Raw genomic sequence first — 14150 nt, forward strand, 5'->3', positions numbered from 1 at the left:
GTTCTAGTTAGTTAACATACAGTGCAATATTGATTTCAGGAGTAGAATTTAGTGATTCATCACTTACATACAACACTCAATGCTCATCACAAGTGCCCTCCTTAATACCTTATGCCCCATCTAGCCCATCCCCCATCCACATCCCTCCATCAGCCCTCAGTTTGTTCTCCATCATTAAGAGTCTCTTATTGTTTGTTTCCCTCTCTCTTTACCCCTCCCCTTCCCATGTGTTCATCTGTTTTGTTTCTTAAATTCCACATGAGTGAGGTCATGTGGTATTTGTATTTCTCTGACTGACTTACTTCGCTTAGCGTAATACACTCTAGCTCCATCTACATCATTATAAATAGCAAGATTTCATTCTTTTCGATTGCTGAGTAATACTCCAATGTGTGTGTGTATGTATGTATATATATATATATATATATATATATATATATATATATATATATATCAAATCTTTATCCATTCATCAGTTGATGGATGTCTGGGCTCTTTTCATAGTGTGGCTAGTGTTGATAAAGCTGCTATAAACATGGGATACATTTACGCTTTCAAATCTATATTTTTGTATCCTTTGGATATATGTGTACATATGAGTACCTGTGTGTGACATAATTTGAGAAAATTTGCTCCTGACTAGCACAGGTAGGTTCCTCAAAAAGTTAAAAATAGAACTACCTTATGATCCAGCATTTGCACTACTAGGTATTTATCCAAAGGATACAGAAGTGCTGATTTGAAGGGGCACATGTACCCCAATGTTTATAGCAGTGCTATCAACAATAGCCAAACTATGGAAAGAGCTCAGATATCCATCAACCAATGAATGGATAAAAAAAGATTTGGCATATATATATATATATATATATATATATATATATATATATATTATTATATTATATATTTATATATATTTATATTTACATAAATATTAGTCATCAAAAAGAATGAAATCTTGCATTTATAGTGATATGGATGGAGCTACAGAGTATTATGCGAAGTGAAATAAATCAATCAGAAAAAGACAAATACCATATAATTTCATTCATATGTGGAATTTAAGAAACAAACAGGTGAACATAGGGAGAAAAAAAGAAAGAGAGGCAAACCAGAAAATAGAATCTCAACTATAGAGAGCAAACTTGAGGGTTGCTGGAGGGGAGGTTGGTAAGAGGATGGGTTAAATGGGTGATGGGTATTAAGGAGGGCACTTGTCACTTGTGGTGAGAACTGGGTGTTGTATGTAAGTGACGAATCACTAAATTCTACATCTGAAACTTTAATTAATTAATTAACTCTGGAACAGCTATCATCTGATTTCCAGCTCTAATAAAGACAAGGGAGGGCGTCTGGGTGGCTCTGTTGGTTAAGCATCTTTGACTCAGGTCATGATCTCACGGTTCATGAGTTCAAGTCTGCATCAAGTGAGCTCAAGCCCCACTTTAGGTGAGTGTGGGCCCCACTTCTCTCTCTCTCTCTCTCTCTCTCTCTCTCTCTCTCTCTCTCTCTCTCTCTGCCCCTTGCTTACTTGTGCCCTCTCTCTCTCTCAAAAAAAAAAAAAAAAAAAAAAAAGACAAGGGAATGTCTTATACGCCAGTTTTAAAAAGAATATATGATAGAAAACTGTTAAATTAATAAGCTTCTCAACTTTAACTTTTTTAAGGGAAATGCATCATGATTTAGTTCCAGTGGTGGATCATTCAGCTTAGCTGCAGGGTATCAGAGTTTTGAGAGAGCCCAGCGTGAGTGCCCCCCACACTCAAGATATGGGCAGATTAGCAATCGGTGACATGAAGAAGCCTGTTGTGTATTTGTGGGAAAATGTATAGCATAGCATCCACTGTCCCGTGGAGATGGAGGGAGAAATAGCCAGTGTGGTTACCCAAACTGGGCGCCATCTGTGGTCTCACCTTGGAGTTGCGAAGGAGTGCTCTTGCAATGCAGAGCAGCTGCCTCTCCCCCACAGAGAAGTTTCTGCCACTTTCCACAACTTCTGCTTGCAGTCCTTGGGGTAACTTTGAGATCTGTAATATCAGGGAAAATGAGATATAGACTACATAGGCATGTGGGCATGCAGGCCACTGTGGGGTGAGACCTAACTTGACCCCATCAGACCTCCCCTATCACACTTTGTAACACTCCTCATCTCTCTATACTCCAATCACTGATATTTCTCTTCCTTATCTGTGCTTCTCTCACTCCCATCTCAGGATCTTTGTATATGCTAGTTCCTGTGCTGGAATGTTCTCTTGAAGATCTGCACCCTACTGCCCCCTCAACATTTGATCTCAGGTCAAATGCCCCATCTTTAAAGGGGCCTAGCTTGGCCATTCCACATAAAAGAGCTGCTCCCTGACTGAAGTAACTATTGTTACTACCTGAAAGTATCTCATGTGTCCATTTATTTGTTGCATTTATCTCCCATTGAATGTAAGCACCAGGAGGGCAAACACCTTACCTACCTTCCCTTTGCTGTGTCCCCTGAGCCTAGAACATGCCTGGTTCACTGTTAGTGTCTGAGTGCCATCAGACTTTATTTAGGAATCCAAAATCATCTCATCTCCATGAGATTATTTTATCTATGCCCCAAAATGGCAGCATCTGGAATATCATGCGAGATGAGCCCCAAAGGACCAACAGGCACCGCTGTTGAAGAGGCAGGCTAAAACTAAAAATCGGGTCTTGGAGCTACTTACTGTCATGCTCAGGAATGTCTTCTCCAAGACATCCCAGATCTGCTCATCTGTGTAGCAGTCAAAGGGGTCTAGGTTGAATCTGCCATATAAGAAGAGAAGTGTTCCATAACCACATGCAACCATTGAACAGTCTGTATAACACTGATATACAAATATTTGCTCAAGTCCCACTTTTACCTCTTTTAAGTATCTACCTAGAAGAAGAATTGCTGGATCATATGGTAATTTTATTTTTAACTTTTGAGGAAATGTCAAATTGTTTTCCACAGAGGCTATACCATTTTATATTCCCACCAGCAGTGAACGTGAGTTCCAGTTTCTCAACATCCTTGCCAACACTCATTATGTTCCTTTTTCTTTTTTCATTATAGCCATCCCAGTAGGAGTGAAGTGGTATCTCACTGTGGTGGGGTTGATTTTTCTGTCGTTTGCAGTGAAAAAAATCCTAATCGATCATCCAAGCAACATCAGGTTGGGATCTATCTGGACTTTATACCCATTAAGGTTCTCACTTTCATTTGGCATAGGCAACATTATTAATTCTCCTGCGTTATGCAACCACTCAGTCCTGATTAAAACCTATTCTTTTTCTCCAAAATATTTTTTAATGTTTTATTTATTTTTGAGAGAGAGAGAGAGCACAAGTAGGTGAGGGGTAGAGAGAGGGAGAGAGAGAGAGACAGAGAGAGAATCTGAAGCAGGCTCCAGGCTCTGAACTGTCAGCCTGATGCAGGGTTCAAACTCATAAACTCTCAAACTGCAAGATCATGACATGAGCTGAAGTCAGATGCTTACCAACTGAGCCAGCCAGGCACCTCTGATTAAAACCTATTCTTAATCTCTGCTTTATCTGTCCCCAGTTTTGGCAGACACACACATTTTATGTGTAGGGCTAGATTGTATTAAAGCAGGAGGTAGAATGTCTTATCTGCATGATATTTGATAGTCTCCAAAACATTTTCATAGACAGACTCATTGACACCCTTTCCCCTCAAGGGATGGGTATACCCCTTTGGTTGATGGGGAAATTATGGCTTATCAGTGTTAAATGCTTGTTCAAGGTCACACCACAAGTCAGTCTGAGAGATAGGCTAGAATCAGAGACACTCAGAGATAGATGAAACTGCAATGGATAGAGAACCCAGGTCTCCTCTATTCTAGTTCACACTTCTCCCTGCTGCAAGGGGGGAATAGCACTGGCTAAGGCATGAGACTACCTGGAGTTATACCTCATCTTTACCATTTACTTGTGTGTTTCCTGAAACAAGTCACTTTTCCTGTCTAAGTTCAGTGTCTTCCCCTATAAAGTAAGGTAACAGTAGTGCCTACCTCATAGGGTTGGGGTGACAGTTAAATGAGACAGAACATTAAAGCATGGGCTAGCACATATAAATGCTCAAAAAATGTTAATTCATATTTTTATTACGCCTATACCAAGGCATTTGTCCTTGGTTCTAGCTTAACACAGAGATCTATCACTAAATATTACCTCATTCCCCTAACACAACCATTTTAAAGTCCCCTGTTTGTGCACATACTATGCACTCTTCCTAAAAAGTCTTTCTCCCCTTTTTCTTCCAGACAAGCTCCTACTTATCCTTCAAGGCTCTGCTCAAATATCTTTTCCTCTATGGAGCCTTTCTGGATTCACCCAAGTATGGCTATTTGACCTACTTCTGGGCTCCTTTCACACTTTGTTCATATCTCTGATCTGGTAAATATCCCCTTGTATTATAATCTGTTGGTTCTTATGTCTCTATACCCACCCACCCACCCCATGACTACATTCTGAACTTCTCAGGAGGAGTACAGGCAGTGATCATTCATCCAAGTGTCCTCAGGCCTTAGTACAATGTCTGGACCTAGGAAAGCCTCAGAAAAGGTAAATTAAATGAATGAAAGAAGGGAGGGGGGAGAGAGGGAGAGAGGAAGGAAGGAAGCAGGAAAGGGAGGGAGGAAAGGAATGAGAGGGAAGAAAGAAAGGAATGGGAGGGAGGAAGGAAGGAAGGAAGGAAGGAAGGAAGGAAGGAAGGAAGGGGACAGAGGAAGGAAGGGGAGGGAGGGAGAGAAGGAAGAAATGAAAGGGAGGGAGAGAAGGAAGGAGGCAGAAGGGAGGAAGAAAGCAAGCAGGGGAAGTAAGGGAGGAAGTAATAATGAGTAAATGAATAAATGATTGAACGGAGCTCTAGGGGTCAGTTTATCCTCTTGCCTCCGATAATGCCCCTTAAACATCCCTAAAACATGAGGAATCTAGCTTCATTTTTAATGCATTAGACTTCCTCAATCTCCATGCCTTAATGTTCCAACATAGCTTTAATGTGCACTGTTAAGTAGGAGTATGAATCTGGATAAAGTTTAGTCCCAGAGTCGACATCTGAGGAAATAGAAAGGTGAAGAGGCTGAAAGATCCAGTTCCATCTGCTTTGCTGACTGAACTGCCTGGATTCTTGTTCACTTCTCCTCTGCCTGGAATGTGCATCCTGTGAAGAAATGTTCCCTAACATCTAGCCTAAATGCCTCCTTCAGCTTTATCCAGTGGGAGGAGAGAAGAGAATAAACCACATCTAGACATAAAAGAATAAAGTGGCAGCCAAAATGCAAATGCTTAAGGGTGAACTAAAATCTGACCAATACCATCAGGTTTTAAAAAACTAAAAATTATGCCTTTCTTTTGTTTACCACATTATAGTTTACAAAGTGCTCTTGTGTATATCAGGGCTTCATTCAATCTTCAGGGACATTTCAGTGAGTCCCAGTGAGTGGCCCAGCTTGCCAAGAGATCAGAGGCCCCAAAACTGGAGCACTGGGCACCAGCTAACCAAAGACAGCCCAGCCCTGGCATCCTGGTCCTGCCACCCCTCCCAGGACCCCATCCTCTGCTTTACCTGATGGTTCCTGAAAGCAGGACAGGATCTTGAGGGATAACTGAGAACCTGGACCGCAGGTCCTCCAGGGCAATACTGCTGATGTCCACACCATCTATGAGAATCCGGCCTGCTGCAGGCTCCACCAGGCGGAAGAGAGCCACTCCCAAGGAGGACTTCCCTGTTGGGCAAGAAATATGCAGGGGTACTAAAGGCAGTTTCCTGATCTGCACTAGAAGCAGCACAGGCCACACCTGGAGTTCACACCTGACCTGCTTCCCTCCATGGTCCATCCTTTGTCATCCTGAGCCCTGAGAGAGCAGAAGAGGAGTGGAGTCTCTGCTCCAACTAGTGCCCCAAACCATGAGCAGATTTCTTACAGCCTAGATCAGAGGGCACAACTGGAGCCCCTGGGTATATCCGGCCATTCATATATTTCTGTTTCACATATATTTCACACACACAGTGCTACTGTTATTTTCTAAATTTTTGCCAGCATTTAAAAAATCCAAAGATCCTATGTACAAAATTTCTTTTTTTTTTTCCTATATACAAAATTTCAAATAGCATGCTTTTCTTGAATCCTAGAACTGGCAACACTAGTCCCACATCCTCCCACATAACAAGCAGCAGGAGCTGAGTGCGGCTGCTTCCTTGAGAGAGAACAGTGCTCTCCAGTTCAACATTCTGCCCTCCTCACCTTTCTTCATCACATCCTAGACCCATAGTAGCTTCTCTACGTCAGACTGTAGCCCTCTCAGGCCAATTGCAGGCAAGAAGTAGAAAGGGAAGGACACACTAAAGAACACAGGTAGAAACTCTTCACCTAGCAGGAGTGCAAGGCCTGCAGGGGGCCTGAGGAAGTGGAGACCCATGAAGGTTCTTGTCTTCCTAGAGGTCTACCTGGAGGAAGCAGCTCCTAGGCACACAAGAGTGGGGCAAGAATCAAGTCTGAGGATCGTCTTTGAACAATGTAAAAAAGGAGGGAGCTACACTTAGACCAGACCTCCCAAAAGTAATAAGAGAGGAAGGGAGGGAAAGAAGTCATAACGGAGAGGACAAAGAAGGAGGCTGATAAGAGAGGTCTAGGAATGGTAAGAAGGAAGGAGAAGCAGGACCCAGACTTCACTCCTGGACCTGCTCTTCACCCTAGCAGAGCCCTGTAATGCCCCTTGCTTGAAACACTCCTCCCCTGCACCCTATCCATCCTTCCTGGCTCAGCTCAAATGCTGGCCTCAGAGCCCAGGCCACTGTAGCTCGCCAGAGCTCAGCCCCATTACTCTGTTAATGGCACCCTTTTACTTCCTCCATGACATTCGTCACAATCTGTAATTACCTTATTTATTTCCTAATTTGATGACTTAACACCTATCTTTTCCAGTGGAAAAGCAGGACTTTTTCCATGATAGCAGGACCTTGGGTTCTGTTTACTAGTGCACAGTATAAAGTGAGGGCCCAATAAACATCTGTGGGGTCACTGAGTAAACACATGCCTGGAAATAGGTCCAACACCCACAGGTCAAAGTTGAGGACAGGGGGTGCCCCAGGACATGCCACTCACCAGAGCCTGTCCTTCCCACGATGCCCACCACTTCTTGGCCATGAATTGTCAGGTTGATGCCATTAAGGATAATGGGTGTGTTGTCTCTGTATTTCATCTGATAATCCTGGAATGTGATTTCTCCATGCTGTGGCCACCCAGGGGGACAGCTCATGCCTTCTATGTGCAAAGGAGCCTCAGGGACACACATCTCATTTTTGAAGAAAGAAAAAGAAATAAATAGTTATCATTAATCTCTGCCTATCTCCTGCTGACCCACTGGCTTCCAGCTGTTGGGTGTGTAACCCACCCCAGCCTGTCTCACACTGGGCTCAAGCCACCAGCTGTGTAATTGCAGGAGCACCCCAAGAGGAACATCCTGCTCCACTTACCTGATGTGCACATAATTTTATCCCCAAAGAGTGAGAGACTATTTGGCTAGCCCCCCTGTTATTAACATAGAGAACTTCTTCTAATTTATTATGTGAGGCTCTAAAGAAATAGAATCCAGAACAGTGACAATAAAGGCAGCAGAGCTAACTGACCCCTTTGGGGCATGTTTTATAGCACAGCGGCCTTGTGCAGACTTATGCTCCCTCTATCCTTATCAATGAGGTAGGTAATTTTAAATGCATTTCACACACAAGGAAATAGAGGCTCAAATGGGTTAAATGACTTATTTAAGATCATAGAGCTTATGAACTCAGACCAGGACTGCCTGACTTCAAGCTCATAACTGAATCAAGCACAGCTGGGTATGTCCTGAGGCCTGAATGATGGAAAAGAAGCACAATCCACAATTCACAGCCCTTCACCACAGGTGCTATGTACAATAGCATCTCTTCATGTTAAATCAAAGTTCTATGATTCACAAATTATGCTCCTATTAACAGGGGCTGGAAAACTGGTTTTAAAGGCTCTGCCAGTCCCCGGCTGTGCAATCTTAAGCAAGATGCTGAGCCTGGCCAAGCCTCAGTTTCCTCTTCCAGGGGGATGATAATTCAATCAACCTTATAAAAGTGTTTTGTGGTTCCATGAGATAATCTATATATAAAAATATTGAGCCTTTACTGTGAGCCAGGCACTGTACTAAGTGCTTTACATATTGTGTTATTTAATCTTTGTAATAACCCAATGAAGTAGATACAGTGACCTGTCCCAGTTTACACGGCTGACTCAAGTGGCAAAGCTTGGACTTGAACCCAGGTGATCTGGCTCTAAAACCTGTGTTCTTTTTTTTTTTTATGTAACATTTTAGGTTTTATTATTTTTTTTCAATATATGAAATTTATTGTCAAATTGGTTTCCATACAACACCCAGTGCTCATCCTAAAAGGTGTCCTCCTCAATACCCATCACCCACCCTACCCTCCCTCCCACCCCCCATCAACCCTCAGTTTGTTCTCAGTTTTTAACAGTCTCTTGTGCTTTGGTTCTCTCCCACTCTAACCTCTTTTTTTTTTTTTTCCTTCCCCTCCTCCATGGGTTTCTGTTAAGTTTCTCAGGATCCACATAAGAGTGAAAACATATGGTATCTGTCTTTCTCTGTATGGCTTATTTCACTTAGCATCACACTCTCCAGTTCCATCCACATTGCTACAAAGGGCCATATTTCATTCTTTCTCATTGCCATGTAGTACTCCATTGTGTATATAAACCACACTGTCTTTATCCATTCATCAGTTGATGGACATTTAGGCTCTTTCCATAATTTGGCTATTGTTGAGAGTGCTGCTATAAACATTGGGGTACAAGTGCCCCTATGCATCAGTACTCCTGCATCCCTTGGGTAAATTCCTAGCAGTGCTATTGCTGGGTCATAGAGTAGGTCTATTTTTAATTTTCTGAGGAACCTCCACACTGCTTTCCAGAGCGGCTGCACCAATTTGCATTCCCACCAACAGTGCAAGAGGGTTCCCGTTTCTCCACATCCTCTCCAGCATCTATAGTTTCCTGATTTGTTCATTTTGGCCACTCTGACTGGCGTGAGGTGATATCTGAGTGTGGTTTTGATTTGTATTTCCCTGATGAGGAGCGACGTTGAGCATCTTATCATGTGCCTGTTGGCCATCCGGATGTCTTCTTTAGAGAAGTGTCTATTCATGTTTTCTGCCCATTTCTTCACTGGGTTATTTGTTTTTTGGGTGTGGAGTTTGGTGAGCTCTTTATAGATTTTGGATACTAGCCCTTTGTCCGATATGTCATTTGCAAATATCTTTTCCCATTCCGTTGGTTGCCTTTTAGTTTTGTTGGTGGTTTCCTTTGCTGTGCAGAAGCTTTTTATCTTCATAAGGTCCCAGTAATTCATTTTTGCTTTTAATTCCCTTGCCTTTGGGGATGTGTCGAGTAAGAGATTGCTACGGCTGAGGTCAGAGAGGTCTTTTCCTGCTTTCTCCTCTAGGGTTTTGATGGTTTCCTGTCTCACATTCAGGTCCTTTATCCATTTTGAGTTTATTTTTGTGAATAGTGTGAGAAAGTGGTCTAGTTTCAATCTTCTGCATGTTGTTGTCCAGTTCTCCCAGCACCATTTGTTAAAGAGACTGTCTTTTTTCCATTGGATGTTCTTTCCTGCTTTGTCAAAGATGAGTTGGCCATACGTTTGCGGGTCTAGTTCTGGGGTTTCTATTCTATTCCATTGGTCTATGTGTCTGTTTTTGTGCCAATACCATGCTGTCTTGATGATGACAGCTTTGTAGTAGAGGCTAAAGTCTGGGATTGTGATGCCTCCTGCTTTGGTCTTCTTCTTCAAAATTACTTTGGCTATTCGGGCCTTTTGTGGTTCCATATGAATTTTAAGACTGCTTGTTCTAGTTTCGAGAAGAATGCTGGTGCAATTTTGATTGGGATTGCATTGAATGGGTAGATAGCTTTGGGTAGTATTGACATTTTGACAATATTTATTCGTCCAATCCATGAGCAGGGAATGTCTTTCCATTTCTTTATATCTTCTTCAATTACCTTCATAAGCTTTCTATAGTTTTCAGCATACAGATCTTTTACATCTTTGGTTAGATTTATCCCTAGGTATTTTATGCTTCTTGGTGCAATTGTGAATGGGATCAGTTTCTTTATTTGTCTTTCTGTTGCTTCATTGTTAGTGTATAAGAATGCAACTGATTTCTGTACATTGATTTTGTATCCTGCAACTTTGCTGAATTCATGTATCAGTTCTAGCAGACTTTTGGTGGAGTCTATCGGATTTTCCATTTATAATATCATGTCATCTGCAAAAAGCGAAAGCTTGACTTCATCTTTGCCAATTTGGATGCCTTTTATTTCCTTTTGTTGTCTGATTGCTGATGCTAGAACTTCTAAAACCTGTGTTCTTAACTACTCTAACACAAATAGAAGCAATAATATTAATAATACCTACTATTATTGACATTATTATTGTTTTTATACTTGGGCAAAACTCTCATTTCTAAAAAGGGCAGATTATTCTCTCTACATCCAGGAAAGCTGTGGGGGATGTGATGAAAATGGGCCATAGAGTATGGAAGGGTTTCTAAGAAATGACATCCACAGGTCCAGGGAAGATGGGGAGGCGCTGCAATTGCCTCTTGAAAAAATCTTAGGACCCCTGGGGTGCTGGAGCTTGCAGAGGCCATGGAAGCTGAGCCCCAGACATGGGTGTGAAAACTTCCTGAGCTCCCCACACCGAACCCAGACCTGCATCCCACCTTCATGTACTGCAGCATCCTCTCTGCGGAAGTGAAGTACGCCTCTGTCTCTGAACCAACCCGGGCAGTGGCCTGGAAGTTGGATGCCAGCTGGAGTGAAGGAGAAGCATCAGATCAAGAGACTGACAGGGTTGTGCTTAGGATTTCAATGCCCCTAAAAAACACTCATCACCACCCCTCCTGAGTGACTTCTCAAACTAAGACAATTTCCTTACAAGAGTGGAGCAGATACCTTTGGTGCCCCCCAAGCCCACTTCTGAGGTTAGCTGCGTGATGGCATGCAGTTCTGGGCAAGACACCACTGACACTATCCCACCTCAAGTACCCTTTGTGTGTATTTCTGCTTTCTGCTCAAAACGTTCACTCACACCACAGGAGCCCCTTCTGTCCATGCACAGTTGCAGCCCCAAAACACAGGGGAGTGAAAGTGCTGTGGGCAAACCCTCAACTAATGGGGAAAGGAGCCAGTAAATGAAGGCTCCTGTCCCTCAGTCTCTGGGGGACAATCCAGGGAGCATCCTATATGCTTCTCAGAAGGTGCCAGTAGAGTTGAGAGGTGGTGACCCAGAAACAGCAATCTCAATGACACTTGCCCATAACAGAGTTTCTCCTTCCCTGCCTCTCTCTCTCCTGCTCCCTCAGTCATGTTTCTTAGGAGCACATCTCAAATAATCTGCCTACACCCAAGTCCTTGTTTCTGGCCTTGCCTTTAAGGAGTCTCAGGGATGCTCAGGAATTGGAGGCACCAGAGATGAGGACAACTGAGGCCCAAAAGGGGAAATAACATACACAGAATCACCTGGAACCTGGAGGTAGAGCTGAGATGGGGAACCCAATCTTCATACTCCCCATCCCCCTGGTCCAAGATGTGGGCTAACAGGCCATGAAGAAAGTTCTGGACAATAAGTTCACTATGAATTCATTCAGCACACTCCTTGAGGGCTCTATGCCATGTGCCAAGCCAGGATCTGTGCCCTAAACTGCAACAGACCCAGGCCTTGCCCTCAAGGAGCTCCCAGTCAGGTGGGGAGACAGATAGGTCAACAGAGAATGCCAGCACAAGGGGATGTACTTCACCCTGGGAGGCACTATGGAGAGCCATTAAGGACCCCCCAGACAAGGTCCCCCCAGACAAGGGCCACAGGGAAGTCTTCCTGCAGCAGTTGGCACAGGAGTTTCATTTTAAGGAGAGGTGGGATTTAGCAGGTTAAAAATGGGTGGAGAAGGGCACTCCATAGAGAGGGGACAAAGCCCTGAAAATAGTAAGTAGCAGGATATATTCAAGGCCTTGCATGCCATTCGGCTATGACTGGAACAAAGAGTATGGGAAGGGGAAGGAAAGCCCTTTAGAAGTCAGAGAAGGTGGATGCCATAATGAAATGACACTGACAGTTGGAAAGGAGCCCAAGGAGACTGCCTTTCCTCCAGTCAGTGTATCAGACATGGCTGGTTGCCTTGGTAGTAGCCGGTCGCTTTTTTCTTTCTTGCTAGCACAACCTCCATTATGCTCAGGCATCTGGCACCCTGGTGCTCCAGGGAGACTTGGTTAACTCCATTCCTCTTGTCATTGATAGGTTTAAGGTGTGAGCCATGCTACAATTCTGGCCAATGAAGCATGAGGAAGAGTCAGATGGGAGTATTCTGGGAAGCTGCTCCTTGTTCTTAAAACAGAGCACATGAAAAAAGTTCTCTCCTTTCTAACTTTTGGTGGTTATTTGGTGAGGATATGTTGCTTGGGGCTGCAGCAGCCATTTTGTGACCTTGAATAGACAATCCTGAGGATGAAGCCAGGATGTGGATGCCAGGGCAAAAAGATAGAATGCTCATGGATTCATGCTAGGTCACTAAATTAACAAAGAAGAGCTTACCCCAGCCTTCTGGATACATCACATAATAAGCCTCCAAACTGCCAAGGCCATTTTGAACTGGTTCTAGCATTTGCTGGCTGGAGGCCAGGAGCATCTCAATTATTTACAGTTCTTAAGGTTGCAAAGCAACATGGTGTGCGATTCCTGCTACCCAAAGCTTGAACATAATTTCATCGAGAGTGCATGCAGATGTCAGCAAGGCACCAGTGTGGCCAGAGGAAAGATGTATGCTGGGGTCACAGGGCCAGATTTGAGGGGCCTGAGGGCACGGCCCATAGCTTAGGGTTAGCATAAGGAGACGGGGAATCTCTGAGGGCTCTAAACAAGACAGTGACATCAGGAAAACTGTAACTAAAGGTCACTCCGGTGAGATGTAGGAGGTAGACAGGAGGGGCTTCAAGGGGAGGAGAGGAGGCTTCGAGGTTGCTACCTAGGATAGAGATGAGACACTTGAACAGGACAGCAGACATGGAGAAGAAAAAATAAATCCAGGGCCATTTTGAAGCAGTCAGGCCTCCAGCAGAACTCCTAACTAGTTTCCTGTGATGGAACAAGCTGGGGAGACCTTTGAGAGGTGCCTCATGTGCACAGTGCACCCTGGGAGAGATGAGACCCTGCCCCTCTTGCCTGGGCCAGCACACGATAACATTGCCCCAAGCTTTGCCCCCCTGGCCCATGTCATATAGGAACCAGGAGGGATATCTGGCCTTGGTGACTCCAGATCCCCTTTGACACCAGTGTGGTACCTCTCCCCAAGTTTTGGAAGGTTTGGGGGCAACTCTGCACTGGCACATGCATGTGTGTGTGTGTGTGTGTGTGTGTGTGTGTGTGCACATGCGCATATGTATGTTTGTCAGAGAGAGGAAGACAGAGAGGAGAGGAGTGTGACCCACTAGGGACAAACCTATCTCTCACCAGCTGTGGGAACCAGGGCAAGTTACAGAACTCTGAAGTTCTGACTTCCTACCTGTAAGTGAGGAACAATAACAGCTAACATTTACTGAGCATTTATTCTGGGCCAAGCACTGTTCTAGGTGTTCAACATGCATTAATCCTCATGTTTATACATGTCTCACAAATCTGTAATTTTGGAACTTGTATTATCTCCTTTTTACAAAATGAAGAACCCCAGGTACAAGGAGGGTAAGAGGCTTCCCCAAAGTCACACAGCTAATAATGGGCAGAGCCTGGCTTGAACCCACATTCCAAAGCACACAATCTTAACCATTTTGCTATAGCTCGTGGAATGTAGTAAGAATTCAATGCAAGAAAGTACAACAAGCACCTAGCAAAGTGCTAGCTCAGTGCAAGTGTCCAGTACATTCCATGTTGTTGCACTGGTAAGCTGTCTGCAAGTGTGAGCACAGCACAGCCACCTGCATGGCCTGGGTGCCTGCAGAAGGCTCCACACACACAGGCATGGCTGTGCATGTACAGGACTGCATATTTATGCAAATATATACCTGCTGCAGGGGCTCAACAAGGAGCAAGATGGAGCC

The 14150-nt window shown here is 43.9% G+C and overlaps 1 protein-coding gene across 3 annotated transcripts in view; it reads right to left on the reverse strand.

Moving 5' to 3' along the window:
• Window positions 1-14150, reverse strand: part of LOC109270976 (ATP-binding cassette sub-family C member 12) — a 180974-nt gene that overhangs the window by 112017 nt on the left and 54807 nt on the right. For all 3 annotated transcript variants that reach the window (XM_053906072.1, XM_053906071.1, XM_053906070.1), the window contains 5 exons: window positions 10784-10873; window positions 7125-7314; window positions 5585-5744; window positions 2700-2778; window positions 1914-2027 (listed from right to left, as the gene is read on the reverse strand). In XM_053906072.1, the coding sequence (XP_053762047.1) occupies window positions 1914-2027; window positions 2700-2778; window positions 5585-5744; window positions 7125-7314; window positions 10784-10873 (633 nt within the window). The remainder of the gene's footprint in view (window positions 1-1913; window positions 2028-2699; window positions 2779-5584; window positions 5745-7124; window positions 7315-10783; window positions 10874-14150) is intronic.

This window comes from Panthera pardus, unplaced genomic scaffold (genome assembly GCF_024362965.1).
Source record: "Panthera pardus isolate Hobbes unplaced genomic scaffold, ASM2436296v1 HiC_scaffold_18, whole genome shotgun sequence".
In the NCBI taxonomy this organism is placed as follows: domain Eukaryota; kingdom Metazoa; phylum Chordata; class Mammalia; order Carnivora; family Felidae; genus Panthera; species Panthera pardus.